This window comes from Scomber scombrus, chromosome 8, assembly GCF_963691925.1.
Source record: "Scomber scombrus chromosome 8, fScoSco1.1, whole genome shotgun sequence".
In the NCBI taxonomy this organism is placed as follows: Eukaryota; Metazoa; Chordata; class Actinopteri; order Scombriformes; family Scombridae; genus Scomber; species Scomber scombrus.
In genome coordinates, this window is record NC_084977.1 from 33083300 (window position 1) to 33098199 (window position 14900).

The 14900-nt window shown below is 41.5% G+C and overlaps 1 protein-coding gene across 1 annotated transcript in view; it reads left to right on the forward strand.

Moving 5' to 3' along the window:
- Positions 1-1530: 1530 nt before the first annotated feature.
- Positions 1531-14900, forward strand: part of LOC133985312 (NACHT, LRR and PYD domains-containing protein 12-like) — a 43953-nt gene continuing 30583 nt past the window's right edge. The window contains exons 1-9 of the mRNA XM_062424905.1: positions 1531-1658; positions 2503-2622; positions 4005-4124; positions 4836-4955; positions 5958-5993; positions 6069-6199; positions 6331-8305; positions 12253-12423; positions 13325-13498. Coding sequence (XP_062280889.1) covers positions 1531-1658; positions 2503-2622; positions 4005-4124; positions 4836-4955; positions 5958-5993; positions 6069-6199; positions 6331-8305; positions 12253-12423; positions 13325-13498 — 2975 coding nt within the window. The remainder of the gene's footprint in view (positions 1659-2502; positions 2623-4004; positions 4125-4835; positions 4956-5957; positions 5994-6068; positions 6200-6330; positions 8306-12252; positions 12424-13324; positions 13499-14900) is intronic.

The window sequence follows — 14900 nt, forward strand, 5'->3', positions numbered from 1 at the left end:
AGGCATCATATCTCCTCTCTGCTGCAGGTAGAAACAGTCTGACGTTACTTTAAACTTTTTATGTGCATCATATATTCAGAACTGTTTGTTCTGCATCTTAAAAAAAAAGTATAGTCTTTAATAGAGGCATTCATAATCATCATAAAGCTCTGCATCATGCTGTGTGTAAATGTGTCTGTGATATATGGTGCTGGCAATGATACAAAGTATGTGAGTGTTGTTCAACTTCATCAGTGAAGTTGATCTGAATATATTGTATAGCAAATCAATTGAAGCCCTTTCTAAAAGATTTCAGAAGCCATTTCAAATTATTTGAAATCGAATATCCCGTGTTCCGTGTTTCCAAGTGTGTTTAGACTTCACACAAAGGGTTTCATGTAGCAACGTGTATTCAGCTTTCTGATTTAGTTCTCTGGTATGTGGGATGACGCACGCATTCAGATGAGCACATACACTCTCTTTCTCCCTCTCTCACACACACACACGTGACTTCCACTAACGAAGGGCGGAGGACCAAACAGGTAGGGAGTAAAGGGGAAAGTCTTCAGTCTGTTCTTCAGAAGCCATTTCACAGTCAGCAGAGCAGAAGGAAGAAAAAAGCAAGTCTGAGGCAGGTGAGTGTTAATATCAGGGCTGCAAATATTGATTGTCATTATTGATCAATCTGATGATTATTTTTCAATTAAATCAGTTAGTTGATTAAAGTGTGTCAGAAGAATATGAAATCACAGCGTTTGAGGTGTTCAAACGTTGTTTCCTGTTGTTGTTTTCCTGGTTTTTGCGTCCTCACAGTGATGTAACGTGACTCACTGCTGCACACACACACACACACACACACACACACACACACACACACACACACACACACACATGATTTCCAGTTAAAAAAGGGGGGAGAGCAAACATATAGGAAGTTAAAGTGAAAATATTCAGTCAGACGCCATTTCACAGTCAGTAGAGCAGAAGGAGGCAACAGCAAGTCTGAGGGCGGTGAGTGTTAATATCAGGGCTGTAAATAATGATTAATGTCATTATTGATCAATCTGTTGATTATTCTTCTGATTAATTGTTTAGTTGATTAAAGTGTGTCAGGAAAATATAAAATCACACAGTTGAAGTCTTCAAAAGTAGTTTCCTGTTGTTGTTTTCCTGGTTTGTGCGTCCTCACAGCGATGTAACGTGACTCTCTACTGCCTCTAAATAGAGAGAAGTCACAGTTAAGAAGCACACACATGTTTATCTGATGTCTGTTTGTTGGATTTAATCCAAAGTCAAAGTTTATCCTTGTGATGACTAGAAAACACACATTGATAGAACAAATGATGTGTAAAGTGCCTTTAGATGACTTTGTTGTGATTTAGCAGTATATAAATAAAGATTGATTAATTTATTACACTCTGTGTGTGTGTGTGTGTGTGTGTGTGTGTGTGTGTGTGTGTGTGTGTGTGTGTGTGTGTGTGTGTGTGTGTGTGTGTGTGTGTGTGTGTGTCTGTCTGTTATGTTACTGGTTTGCCTCTCAGACTCCGGAAGATGAAGAAAGAGGAGGAAGAGGAGGACGGAGCAAGGTCTCCAGTATCCAACGTTATGTCTATGAAGAGTGACCGGTCTAAAGGTCGTCCTCCAGCCTTTAGTGATGAACCTGGACCCTCAGACACAAAGTAAGAGACTGTTCATTGTAAACTGAACTGAGGATTCCTGCATTGAACAGAGAGGAGGAATAAAGTAGTAGTATTCCTGCAGCAGAGAGGAGGAATAAAGTAGTAGTATTCCTGCAGCAGAGAGGAGGAATAAAGTAGTAGTATTCCTGCATTGAACAGAGGGGAGGAATAAAGTAGTAGTATTCCTGCAGCAGAACAGACTCTCTGAGAGCAGAGGCTAACGTTAACTGCTCCTCTCCTCTGTCTCAGCGAGGCGGAGCTGAACCCTCCGTACAGCAGAGACAGACAAACAGCGGTGGAGAGTTGTGACAACTTAACTCAATAATTTAGATGCAGTAATGGTCGGCTTGCTTCAAACACCATTTTAACAATTTATTGATGTTTGGAAATTGACTCTCAGGCCGCCAATATCTGCTCTGTGTTTGTTGTAAGTCAAGTCTACCGGCATGCTGTGTATGGTGCTGATGCACACTGACTTGCAGTAAAAAGGGCGGAGGACCAAACAGGTAGGGAGTAAAGGTGAAAGTCTTCAGTCTGTTCTTCAGATGCTGTTTCACAGTCAGCAGAGCAGAAGGAAAAAAACAGCTAGTTGAGTGGAAAGTGGAAAGAAATAATGAGCTAGTTTCCATTCAGCTGTAATCTACAACAGATCTTCATGTTAACCAGAGTTTATACCTGAAGTTAAAATCCCTTTACTCCCACATCAGTTTTCAGCTGTATATGCAAATAAAAGAGAAACTGAAATATGAACAAAATCATCTGTTAAGATCAAATAAATAGTGTTAATATGACACATGACATGAATTTATATCTGCTCTTTACAAGAAATATTTTTTGCTTCCAGGCGTCAGCACCACAGACAGAGAGCAAGGTCTCCAGTATCCAGCGTTCTGTCTATGAAGAGTGACCGGTCTAAAGGTCGTCCTCCAGCCTTCAGTAATGAACCTGGACCCTCAGACACAAAGTAAGAGACTGTTCATTGTAAACTGAACTGAAGATGATTCAGTGTAGTAGTCACCTCCAGTTTTCACCTGGTTCTGTCTCTGTGTGAGCAGCACACACTGAGGGCTCAGCTCCACCCAAGGTGAACCATACGGCTCTTTAAAACAGAGATCATGATCATAGCCATAACAAAGATCTCTAATTAAGCTTTTGCTTTCTTACACTGAACCAACCAAAACCGTCATAATGTCTGTCGTGTGCTTTTAAATAGCATGTCAGCGTTTTGGATTCAGAGGTTTGAGGCTGAGCTGCAGGGTTAGGTGGAGGTGTTTATTTGTGCTGTTAAATGTAACTCCTCTGAAACAATCAGAAAATACGGTTTTATTGATCTGATTCACCGGCTTTCTTACTGTCAGCGCTCCCTCTCTTCATTCACTCTCTAGCTCGCTCGACCACAGCTAACACAACAGCTTCCTGTAGCCGCTTACTGACGGAGCAACACTGTCCTCCATTCAGTGTCTGGACCTTTATACAGAACAGAGAGGAGGAATAAAGTAGTAGTATTCCTGCAGCAGAGAGGAGGAATAAAGTAGTAGTATTCCTGCAGCAGAGAGGAGGAATAATGTAGTAGTATTCCTGCAGCAGAGAGGAGGAATAAAGTAGTAGTATTCCTGCAGCAGAGAGGAGGAATAAAGTAGTAGTATTCCTGCATTGAACAGAGGGGAGGAATAAAGTAGTAGTATTCCTGCAGCAGAACAGACTCTCTGAGAGCAGAGGCTAACGTTAACTGCTCCTCTCCTCTGTCTCAGCGAGGCGGAGCTGAACCCTCCGTACAGCAGAGACAGACAAACAGCGGTGGAGAGTTGTGACAACTTAACTCAATAATTTAGATGCAGTAATGGTCGGCTTGCTTCAAACACCATTTTAACAATTTATTGATGTTTGGAAATTGACTCTCAGGCCGCCAATATCTGCTCTGTGTTTGTTGTAAGTCAAGTCTACCGGCATGCTGTGTATGGTGCTGATGCACACTGACTTGCAGTAAAAAGGGCGGAGGACCAAACAGGTAGGGAGTAAAGGTGAAAGTCTTCAGTCTGTTCTTCAGATGCTGTTTCACAGTCAGCAGAGCAGAAGGAAGAAAACAGCTAGTTGAGTGGAAAGTGGAAAGAAATAATGAGCTAGTTTCCATTCAGCTGTAATCTACAACAGATCTTCATGTTAACCAGAGTTTATACCTGAAGTTAAAATCCCTTTACTCCCACATCAGTTTTCAGCTGTATATGCAAATAAAAGAGAAACTGAAATATGAACAAAATCATCTGTTAAGATCAAATAAATAGTGTTAATATGACACATGACATGAATTTATATCTGCTCTTTACAAGAAATATTTTTTGCTTCCAGGCGTCAGCACCACAGACAGAGAGCAAGGTCTCCAGTATCCAGCGTTCTGTCTATGAAGAGTGACCGGTCTAAAGGTCGTCCTCCAGCCTTCAGTAATGAACCTGGACCCTCAGACACAAAGTAAGAGACTGTTCATTGTAAACTGAACTGAATATGATTCAGTGTAGTAGTCACCTCCAGTTTTCACCCGGTTCACTGTCTCTGTGTGAGCAGCACACACTGAGGGCTCAGCTCCACCCAAGGTGAAACATACGGCTCTTTAAAACAGAGATCATGATCATAGCCATAACAAAGATCTCTAATTAAGCTTTTGCTTTCTTACACTGAACCAACCAAAACCGTCATAATGTCTGTTGTGTGCTTTTAAATAGCATGTCAGCGTTTTGGATTCAGAGGTTTGAGGCTGAGCTGCAGGGTTAGGTGGAGGTGTGTGGGGAAGTTTATTTGTGCTGTTAAATGTAACTCCTCTGAAACAATCAGAAAATACGGTTTTATTGATCTGATTCACCGGCTTTCTTACTGTCAGCGCTCCCTCTCTTCATTCACTCTCTAGCTCGCTCGACCACAGCTAACACAACAGCGTCCTGTAGCCGCTTACTGACGGAGCAACACTGTCCTCCATTCAGTGTCTGGACCTTTATACAGAACAGAGAGGAGGAATAAAGTAGTAGTATTCCTGCAGCAGAGAGGAGGAATAAAGTAGTAGTATTCCTGCAGCAGAGAGGAGGAATAAAGTAGTAGTATTCCTGCACTGAACAGAGAGGAGGAATAAAGTAGACACATGACATGAATTCATATCTGCTCTTTACAAGAAATATTTTTTGCTTCCAGACGTCAGCACCACAGACAGAGAGCAAGGTCTCCAGTATCCAGCGGACTGTCTATGAAGAGTGACCGGTCTAAAGGTCGTCCTCCAGCCTTCAGTAATGAACCTGGACCCTCAGACTCAAAGTAAGAGACTGTTCATTGTAAACTGAACTGAAGATGATTCAGTGAGATGCTTTCATTAAGGTTGTAGTGTAGATATGAAGGAAACACAGGGGGAAAAATAATGAAGTAGCTTCCATTCAGCTGTAATCTACAACAGATCTTCATGTTCATGTTAACCAGAGACAGAGACAGGGCTGGTATTGCAGTTTTTCCAGTCAATAAAAGTAAAGTAGCAGCAGGTAACCCAGGGTGATATTTACTAACAAGTCAAACTGTGTCTGTCCTTATTTACTAAAGGACAGCAGCAGCAGGTACAATGTTTGGTCTCATGTAATACAGACTGTGTCTTAACGTGTTCTTGTTCAAATACACTAAATATGGGAGGAGTTGGTGTAACTGTATAGAAACAGCCTGCTGCAGCTGATTTATCACTGCAGACTGACCGCTGCAGCAGAGGAAACTGAGTCTTAACGTTTGGGAAAAGTCAAATTGTTGTATCACACTCACACAGAGGGACAGAGACTATAGCAGTATGTTATTTTTCACTAGTGGACTTTTCTGTTTGGCTCAGTTTCCTCTTGCTTATTTTTCCTGACTTTTAATGGCTCAGAGTAGCTTAAAGGAGCCTGTGGAGTTTTCTTGTTAACTGACTAAAGTCATGTTATCATTGACTCACTTACCAAAACACATTGTGTGTCTCCTTGTGGTTTAACAAACATGATGAATCCACTTCACTCCTCAGTTTTTGAATCTAGTATTTTAAATCCTACATTGTTTACATCCATGTTTACTGGTTTGCAGTTGTTTTTTCTGCTCTGCCTTTGCTGACACATTGTTGTGTCAAATTACTTTTGGACCTATGTAATTGTAGTATATATTATTTTATTTCAAATTAAAAGAGGAACTGTCCAAATACTGACAGTCTGGACTGTTTATGTGGGGAAAGAGCTGCATGCAGCTTGTGAGCTGTCGGTTGGCCTCCACTAATGTCATGTGTCATAAAGAATGTGTTCATGTCCACAGAGAGAGGAAGAGGAGGGCTGTTTCTGTAGAGGAGCAGCTGTCCTGCTGTTCTTTGTGTCAGGACGGCCTGAAGGATCCAGTCTCTACCAGTAGTAAACAATGGTTCAGGAGACTCATCAGGTCCATCACCTCATACTGGGACCAGTCTGCTTCATCAGGAGACTCCTCCTGTCCCCAGTGTGGAAAAAGATCCAGAACCAGACCTGGACTGCAGACAGACAGTCAGACCAGCACTGTACAAAGTAAGACTGAAGATCTGTCTGCTGATGTCATCATCTCTGAAAACAAGACAAGAATCTACCTCCTCTATCCTACTGAACATTAACAGTCACAATGATTTCTGTTTAATTCTACCTTTGTTCTTCTCTTTCAGCAGAAAGTGGTCTGCAGGAGGTTTTAGATGAACATCAGATCAGTCTGAGCAGCACATGTGAATGTGTGACTCAAGGAACTGATGAAGCAGGAAGTGAAATCCTCCTCATCAGCATCTTCACTGAGGTCTACATCACAGAGGGACAGAGTGAAGAGGTTAATACCCAACATGAGGTGAGGCAGCTTGAAACAGCTTCCAAGATGAAGACCCTCCAGGATGCTCCAATCAAGTGTCAGGACATCTTTAAAGTCTTACCTGACCAACAGAAATACATCAGAGTGGTTCTGATGAACGGTGTCGCTGGCGTTGGAAAAACCTTCTCAGTGCTGAAGTTCACTCTGGACTGGGCACAGCGCTCCAACAACCAAGATATCAGTCTGTTGATTCTGTTCTCGTTCAGGTCGCTGAACTTGATCAAAGATAAGTACAGTCTGCTCATGCTGATCCATGTTTTCTATCCAACATTACAGAAGCTCACAGCAGAGAAGCTCGCTGTCTGTAAAGTTCTGTTCATCTTTGACGGCCTGGATGAAAGCAGACTTTCACTGGATTTCAACAACAGTGAGGTCGTATCTGATGTCACACAGAAGTCATCAGTCAGCGTGCTGTTAACAAACCTCATCAAGGGGAAGCTGCTTCCCTCGGCTCTCGTCTGGATAACTTCCCGACCTGCAGCAGCCAATCAGATCCCTCATTCATGTGTGGACAGGGTAACAGAAGTACGAGGCTTCACTGACGACCAGAAGGAGGAGTACTTCAGAAGGAGATTCAGTGATGAAGAGCAGTCCAGCAGAATCATCTCACACATCAAGACATCCAGGAGCCTCCACATCATGTGTCACATTCCAGTCTTCTGCTGGATCACTGCTACAGTTCTGGACCACATGTTGACTACATACCAGAGACGAGAGCTGCCCAAGACCCTGACTGACATGTACTCACACTTCCTGCTGGTTCAGACAAAGAGGAAGAAGAACAAGTATGATGCACACAAGACAAAGACGAAGAAGTATGATGCACACAAGACAAAGAGGAAGAAGAACAAGTATGATGAGGGACATGAGGAGTTGACGAAGGCTGACAGGAACCTTCTTCTGAAGCTGGGGAGGCTGGCGTTTGAACAACTGGAGAAAGGAAACATCATGTTCTACCAAGAAGACCTGGAGCAGTGTGGTCTTGATGTCACAGAGGCCTCTGTGTTATCAGGAGTTTGTACACAGATCTTCAAAAGAGAGAGTGTGATCTTCCAGAAAACAGTCTACAGCTTTGTTCATCTGAGCGTTCAGGAGTTTCTGGCTGCAGTCTACATGTACAACTGTTACACCAGCAGGAAGACAGAGGTACTGGAGGACTTCTTTAGAGTAGACTACAGTTACCCATATCTGGAGGACTCCCTGAAAGATGTGGAGGATGATGAATATGATGGTGATGATGTTCATAGTGCTGCTCCTTCTGTTGATTATTACAGTAGTGATGATGATGATTATTATTATTATTGTAATAATGATGATCGTCTCGATGACTTCCTGATTAAAGTCACGGAGAAATCTCTCTTCAGTAAAAATGGCCACCTGGACCTGTTTGTCCGCTTCCTTCATGGCCTCTCTCTGGAGTCCAACCAGAGTCTCTTAAGAGGTCTGCTGGGTCAGACAGACAACAGTCCAGAAACCATCCAGAGAGTCATCGACAATCTGAAGGAGATGAACAGTGGTTATATCTCTCCTGACAGAAGTATCAACATCTTCCACTGTCTGACGGAGATGAATGACCGCTCAGTACATCAGGAGATCCAAGAGTTCCTGAAGTCAGAGAACAGATCAAAGAAGGAACTCTCTTTGTTTCAGTGCTCAGCTCTGGCCTACATGCTGCAGATGTCAGAGGACGTTCTGGATGAGTTGGACCTGAAGAAGTACAACACATCATGGGAGGGACGACTGAGACTGGTCCCAGTTGTGAGGAACTGCAGAAAGGCTCGGTAAGTCCAGATGTGATTAACATTATAAATCAGTGTAGATTGGTAGATTAGTTCTTCAAATATAAATCATTTAAAATTCTTCTTATTGTTAAAATAGTGCTGTACTTGTTTATAGCTGAAATAACATGTCAGTTATATTTAGTCTCAGATGTTGTTGAGCTGTTTAAATGTTGTGAGTGTAAATAATGTTGATTTTTTAGTTGTTTATAGCTGTTGTGTTCATGTACATTTTTTTTCTTCTATTTCTCCTCCTTTGGGCGTTGGAGGCATCATTCAAACCTGTTAAAACAAATGAAGGACTTTAGAGGTTGTGGTTGAGGTTTTATTACAGCAGCATTTTGTCACAACATATATCAGTACTTTACAGTCATTAGTGAAGGCTGTTAAGTTATTATTACTTGAGCAGGTTCTGCAAGTCATATATAATCAGACAGATTCTGTTTTAACCACTATAATTAAGAGTTTATGGATGTGTCCTCCTGGAGGAGCTGGACTACCTGTGAACCTGATTGGGCTGCAGGTGGTGACGAGGACACTAGCAGAACACCAAACAAGAGAAGAATCAATCAGGAAGGAGAAGGAGAGAGCAGCTGTCTGTGGACACCACATTTTTTTTGGGGGGGGCGGCCCTTGCTTTTGCCTCTCCATTGCACCTGTTGTCTTTTTAATTTGCATTTAAGCAGCTGAAACCGATTCTCTATCACTTGATTCATAAACAGATTGATCTCCGTGAAGTTTACTTTACTTGGTGCTATACTGTGATTATTCAGTTTTCTCTTCATTTTTTTTAGCAGTGTATGTAGTGAGAGGGCCTGCAGTCAGCAACCAGCTAGGCAGAGATGGTGCTGGAGAAATGAGTAGAGCAGGTTAATGCGACAGCAGGACATCAGGGGACACTTGAAAGTGACCAATCCAACTGAAGGACAGAGCTATGCCAAAAGCTGTACATAGTGCTAGGAGGATCCTTCAACTCAAACTCTAAGACAAGTGCATGTTCAGGCAGTCAGATCTGTGGTTCCTGGGCCACATTGTGGATGCCAGTCGATTTAGAGCAGATCCTGATACAGTAAATGCCCTCAGGGAGCTACAGGAGCCCACATATATTCATGAACTAAAGTGAGCTCTGGGCATGATTAATTATAGGAGAAATATAAATCAGACATGGCAACAGTAGCAGGTCCCCTGAATATTCTCAAAGAGGCCCTTATACCTCACCTGTCTTGACTCACTATAACCCACAAAGACAGACAACTGTTTCAGCAGATGAGAGCAGTTATGGGATAGGGGATGTCCTCTTACAGCTGCACGACAAAAGCTGTTGCATATTGTTTTAAACTTCTTTATTCAGGGGAAATTCACTGAGATCAGTGCTCTCTTTCCCAGAAACACCCTGATCACATTCATACCTGGAAACTGCCCAGTACAACAACAATCTCATCTGCCAGCCACTGAGCAGTTCAGATTGAGGGGCCTTGGTCCAGGGCACCTCAGAGGTGGTAATGAGAGAGGGGCAAGATTTCTCCTGCCTGTCTGGGGATTGTCACAAGCTCACTTCTCTAACCTTGAGGCCACCACTCCCATTTTACCATGTTTCCACAAATTGAGAGGGCTTGTTTAGCAGGTCCTATGAGAGGCTCCAAGAGTACCTGGTAGGCTTAGACAGATTAAGGCTTATTACAGATAATAAGTTGGTACCATCTGATAAACAGTACGGACTTGGGCTTGGTGCGATGTAGACTCCTGATGCAGCTAATGCGGTTTAATGCCAAGGTAGAATACGCAACAGGAAAACACTTTCATTGCTTGTTAATGTTAGAGGTATGAGCAGCTACTGAATGTGCAGAAGCTGATCAAATATGGATGGCCTGAATGAGTGAGTAACAGTAGTGAGCAAAAACTCATTGTCAGTATGTGAGTGCCTTATCATACTAGGGTGTAATATTGCAATTACACAGTCAATAAGACAGTAAATAGTGGAGCGCATACATGATTGACTATGTGATGACCTAAAATATCTGCGGATATTGAGCATAGGATGGAAACATGTGACTTTTGCCAGTAAAGCAAGCATACACAGTGCAAGGAGCTACACCTCTACCTAAGCATCCATGGTAAAAGAGCCACAGACATATGTGAGTATAAAGTATGGAAAGGAGGGATTAGAAAGGTTATTGGTTATATTGCGCAAGGCTGTGACAAAGCGGTGGCCCAACACACAATCACCGTCCCACGGTGAGGGCAGAGAGCAGATACCACACTCCTCAGAATCCCCACAAGCTGCACACCAAAACGGCACGGCCAACACCGCTGTAAAATGATCACACAACGGCAGCTATCACACAATTATGCCCTATAAAATAAATTGTGTATAGCAGCACCAATGCTTACCTTACGAGTCACCGCTTGGTGCCAAAGACCGGAGCACGCCAGAGAGCCCTCGCCAAGTGAACGCCAGGCAATAGTGAGCGCACCCGCACAAGCTTGACCAAATAAGCAGGTGGCCCCACTGTGCAATCAGGCCTTGGTGAAATTAATTGAGAGTGGAAGTGAAGCAGCGCTAAACCTGCCACATATGTAAACCGCAACTAGCACTTTGCCTGTCAATTGAACAAAACACATGTTCATCTCAGTCTCACCAAAAGTAAACACATCTTAATAATGCCAAGGTCCTAGTGCCCCCCTTCTACAATAGGATCATTTTCCAAAGGGGATTTCTGAAGTCAGAATTTTTTTCTTAGCAGTTTCTGAGATATAGACACAGTGAGCACGGGGGATCAGCAAATCGTCAAACTGATTCAGAAAGTCAGTTATATAACAATATCTAAAGCTGGCTAACATTAATCAGCCTCAGTAAACTACTGGTCACATGAGACAAAACCCCTGACTGTTGAACCAAGCAATGGCGCCTCTTATTTGTCATTAATTCAACTTTTTATTTCAAAGAGGGAAGTTGTGTTACATAGTCTTTTTTTATATTCTGTTTGTAACAGAAAGCATTTGGTGACAGTGGCACTAAATACTGCACAATGAACACTTAAAAAAACACTTCATCATACTTGACCTCTGTGCAATACCCTGGTTGACTGTGCAACAGTTATTAATTTATTTACAGCTTTTATACCTTTTTTACCTTTTAACTTATATACTGAACCTTATTACATTGTTTTGTTTTTAAATGACACTGAATTTGAGAGCTTCTACTGTCAAACCTCTGTTTGGGTTGAGAGAGAAAGACTGAGGCGAGGAGAGGGGAAAATATGTAAAGGCACATTAACAACAATGATAATTATAATAATGATGATAATAATAATAATAATAATAATAATAATAATAATAATAGAAGTATGACCAATTATAATAATAATTTCAGCATGCATGGGTGTCAGACAGGACATGGTCGATAGATGTCAAGCAGATATGAAAGCAGAAAGGTAGAATTCAGACTGTTTAAAGAGGTCTTATACACATTAAAGCTCAGTGTTATATTTTTAATGCTGATACCCTGATAACATTTTCTGATGACATGTTGAAAATAATTCAGCCTTATTGGTTTGTTAATTGTGTTTGTGCTGAATCAGTTTTTCAAAATCTCAGGGAAAAATGACAACTCAACACCATGTAATCATCTGTCATTCACATCTACTGTACGTTCATCCAGAATCCAGACACTCATTAGAGGCTATAGGAAGCATCTAGAGGCTGTTATTTTTGCAAAAGGAGGCTCTACTAAATATTGATGTGATTTTTCTGTTGAGGTGCCCAAATTTATGCACCTTCTAATTTTGTTTTGATGCATATTGCACATTTTCTGTTAATCCAATAAACCTCATTTCATAACTGAAATATTACTGTGTCCATCAGTTATTTGATAGATCAAAATGAAATTGCTGATCCAAACACCAAATGATTTATAAATGAAAATAATGGAAACATATATGTCATTACAGACTTTCTGAGTGTGGACTCTCAAAGATTGACTGTGAAGTTGTGGCCTCAGCTCTGAAGTCCAACCCTGATCTGACAGATCTGGACCTGAGTGAAAACCAGGTGCATGATTCAGGAGTGAAGCTTCTGTCTGCTGGACTGGAGAGTCCAAACTGTAGACTGGAGACTCTGAGGTCAGTTCACTGACTGTAGTTTAAATTATAATTCTTCACTGAAGTGTGAAAGGTTTGCTTCATACATTTTTGTGATTTGACTGTGGACAAATCTGTAGAATGTTTCCAGTTTTCAGTCTTGTTCTGTGTACAAATGACCCCCAAGGTTTAAACTAATATGAGGCTTCAGCAGTATTTTTGTGTTTCTTCAGTGTTTCCTTGCTGAGCTGCAGAGCAGGGATCAAAATTCAAAGAGGGAATTTTGTACTAAATAATCGGTAACTTTGAGTCAGACAAATCAAGTGGGAGTCAGTCAGACTATCAAAGCAGTTATCATTCCTCACAGGAGGAATGATCCACCAATAACGTGCTTTAATTACACATTTCTACCAAACTACCAAATATAGTAAGGAAAGTCATGTAATAAATAATGACTAGATTTTTAGTCCAACATATGGGATTTCAGGGTGGCATGGTGGTGCAGTGTTTAGCACTGTTACCTCACAGCAAGAGGGTTCTGAGTTCGAACCCACTGACCACCTGGGGCTTGTTCTACCCATGCTCCAGGGTTCTCTCCTGGTACTCCAGCTTTCTCCCACAGACCAAAAACCTTTATTTATTTAAAAATAAATAAATAAATAAAAATGTCAGCTGAGATTGGCTGCAGCATATTGAATATTGAATTACAGACACAACTGGATTTGTCTGTGTCTGAATGTTGTGATGACATTTGGTGATGTCTCTAGAAGGCTGACATTATGACGATCCACAATAACACAATGACAAAGAAAGTCACTCTGCTCATTTTAGTAAAATGTTCATTGATGAGGACATAGTAATGTTGAATTACACATTCAAAACCTAAACACATCTGATTGGATTATTAACAGATTTTAATCTACATCATTTATTCTTTATTCAGATTGATTGGCTGCGGTTTGTCAGAGATCAGCTGTGCTTCTCTGGCCTCAGCGCTGAAGTCCAACCCCTCCCATCTGAGAAAGCTGCTGCTGACTAACAACAACTTGAAAGATTCAGGATTGAAGCAGCTGTGTGCTTTTCTGAAGAATCCAGACTGTAAACTGAAGACTCTGAGGTCAGTTCATTGTCTGTTACTATTGATGATATTTAACAACTAAACCTAATTTATGTTCATACATAACTTATATCCATATAGTAAATTTCCGTTTTTGCACATTTATTTTTATAGCATATATTTTTACTGTATAATAATCATCTTATATTTTAAACTTAGAATTACAACAATGTTTTGAAAGATACTTGGTTGTTTTTTGTTTTTTGTTTTTTTTTGGGGGGGGGGGCTTACCAAGGTTTTAAATACTTAAATATATGCTAATATAACAATTTATTAAGAAAATAAGAAAGGAAGTCCTTGACTGTCCATTTGAATGTACCCAACTCAAAAAGGTCCCCTTATAAAGTCCACATAGTCCAAGTGAAATATCAAAAACAAAAAAAGGAATAATCCTCCCTAAAAAGAATGCAAAAATATAAATAGGGAAAAGCAATGCATTGCAAAAAAGAAGAAAAAGGGTCAGAAAGAATCAAACTCACCAAGATTTGAACAAAAATTTGAAGTTCAGGAATTAGAAATCCAGCTTAGAATTGATCTCCAGTCCTCAGCTCAACTATTATAGTCCTCAACTCAGACGCATGTATGAGGCATCGCCTTAAAAAGGAGCGAAATATCAATCAGTCAGTCTTCATTTATAGTGCCAAATCACAACAAAAGTAATTTCAAGGCCCTCTACACATAGAGCAGGTCTAAACCGAACTCTTCAGGTTTAATTTAAAGAGACCCAACATTCCCACATGAGCAATCACTTGGTGACAGTGGCAAGAAAAAACTGCCTTTTAACAGGAAGAAACCTCAGAACCAGACTCAAAGTGGGAGAACATCTGCCTCGACCGGTTGGAGTAGAGAGGAGAGAAAGGAAGGAGAGGAGAGAGAGAGAGGAAGGAGAGGAGAGAGAGAGAAAGAGGAAGGATAGGAGAGAGGAGAGAGAGGAAGGAGAGGAGAGAAAGGAAGGAGAGAGAGAGAGGAAGGAGAGAGAGAGGAGAGAGGAAGGAGAGGAGAGAGAGAGAGGAAGGAGAGGAGAGAGAGGAAGGAGAGGAGAGAGGAGAGAGAGAGAGAGGAAGGAGAGGAGAGAGAAACACATTGAAGGTCCGGGACTGGAATCTGTCATCCGGACATCTACAGGCCCATATTACCTGAGAGAGAGGAGCTCAGTGCATCATGGGAGTGGGAGTCCCCCGGCAGTCTAAGCCTATAGCAGCATAAACTAGGAGCTGGTCCAGGATAAGCCTGGCCAGCCTTAATTATAAGCTTTATCAAAAAGTAAATGGTAAATGGACTGTACTTCTATAGCGCCTTTCTAGTCTTTTCGACCACTCAAAGCGCTTTACACTACAATTAACACACATTCATATACTGATGGCAGGGGCTACCACGCAGGGTGCCAACCTGCACCCCCAAC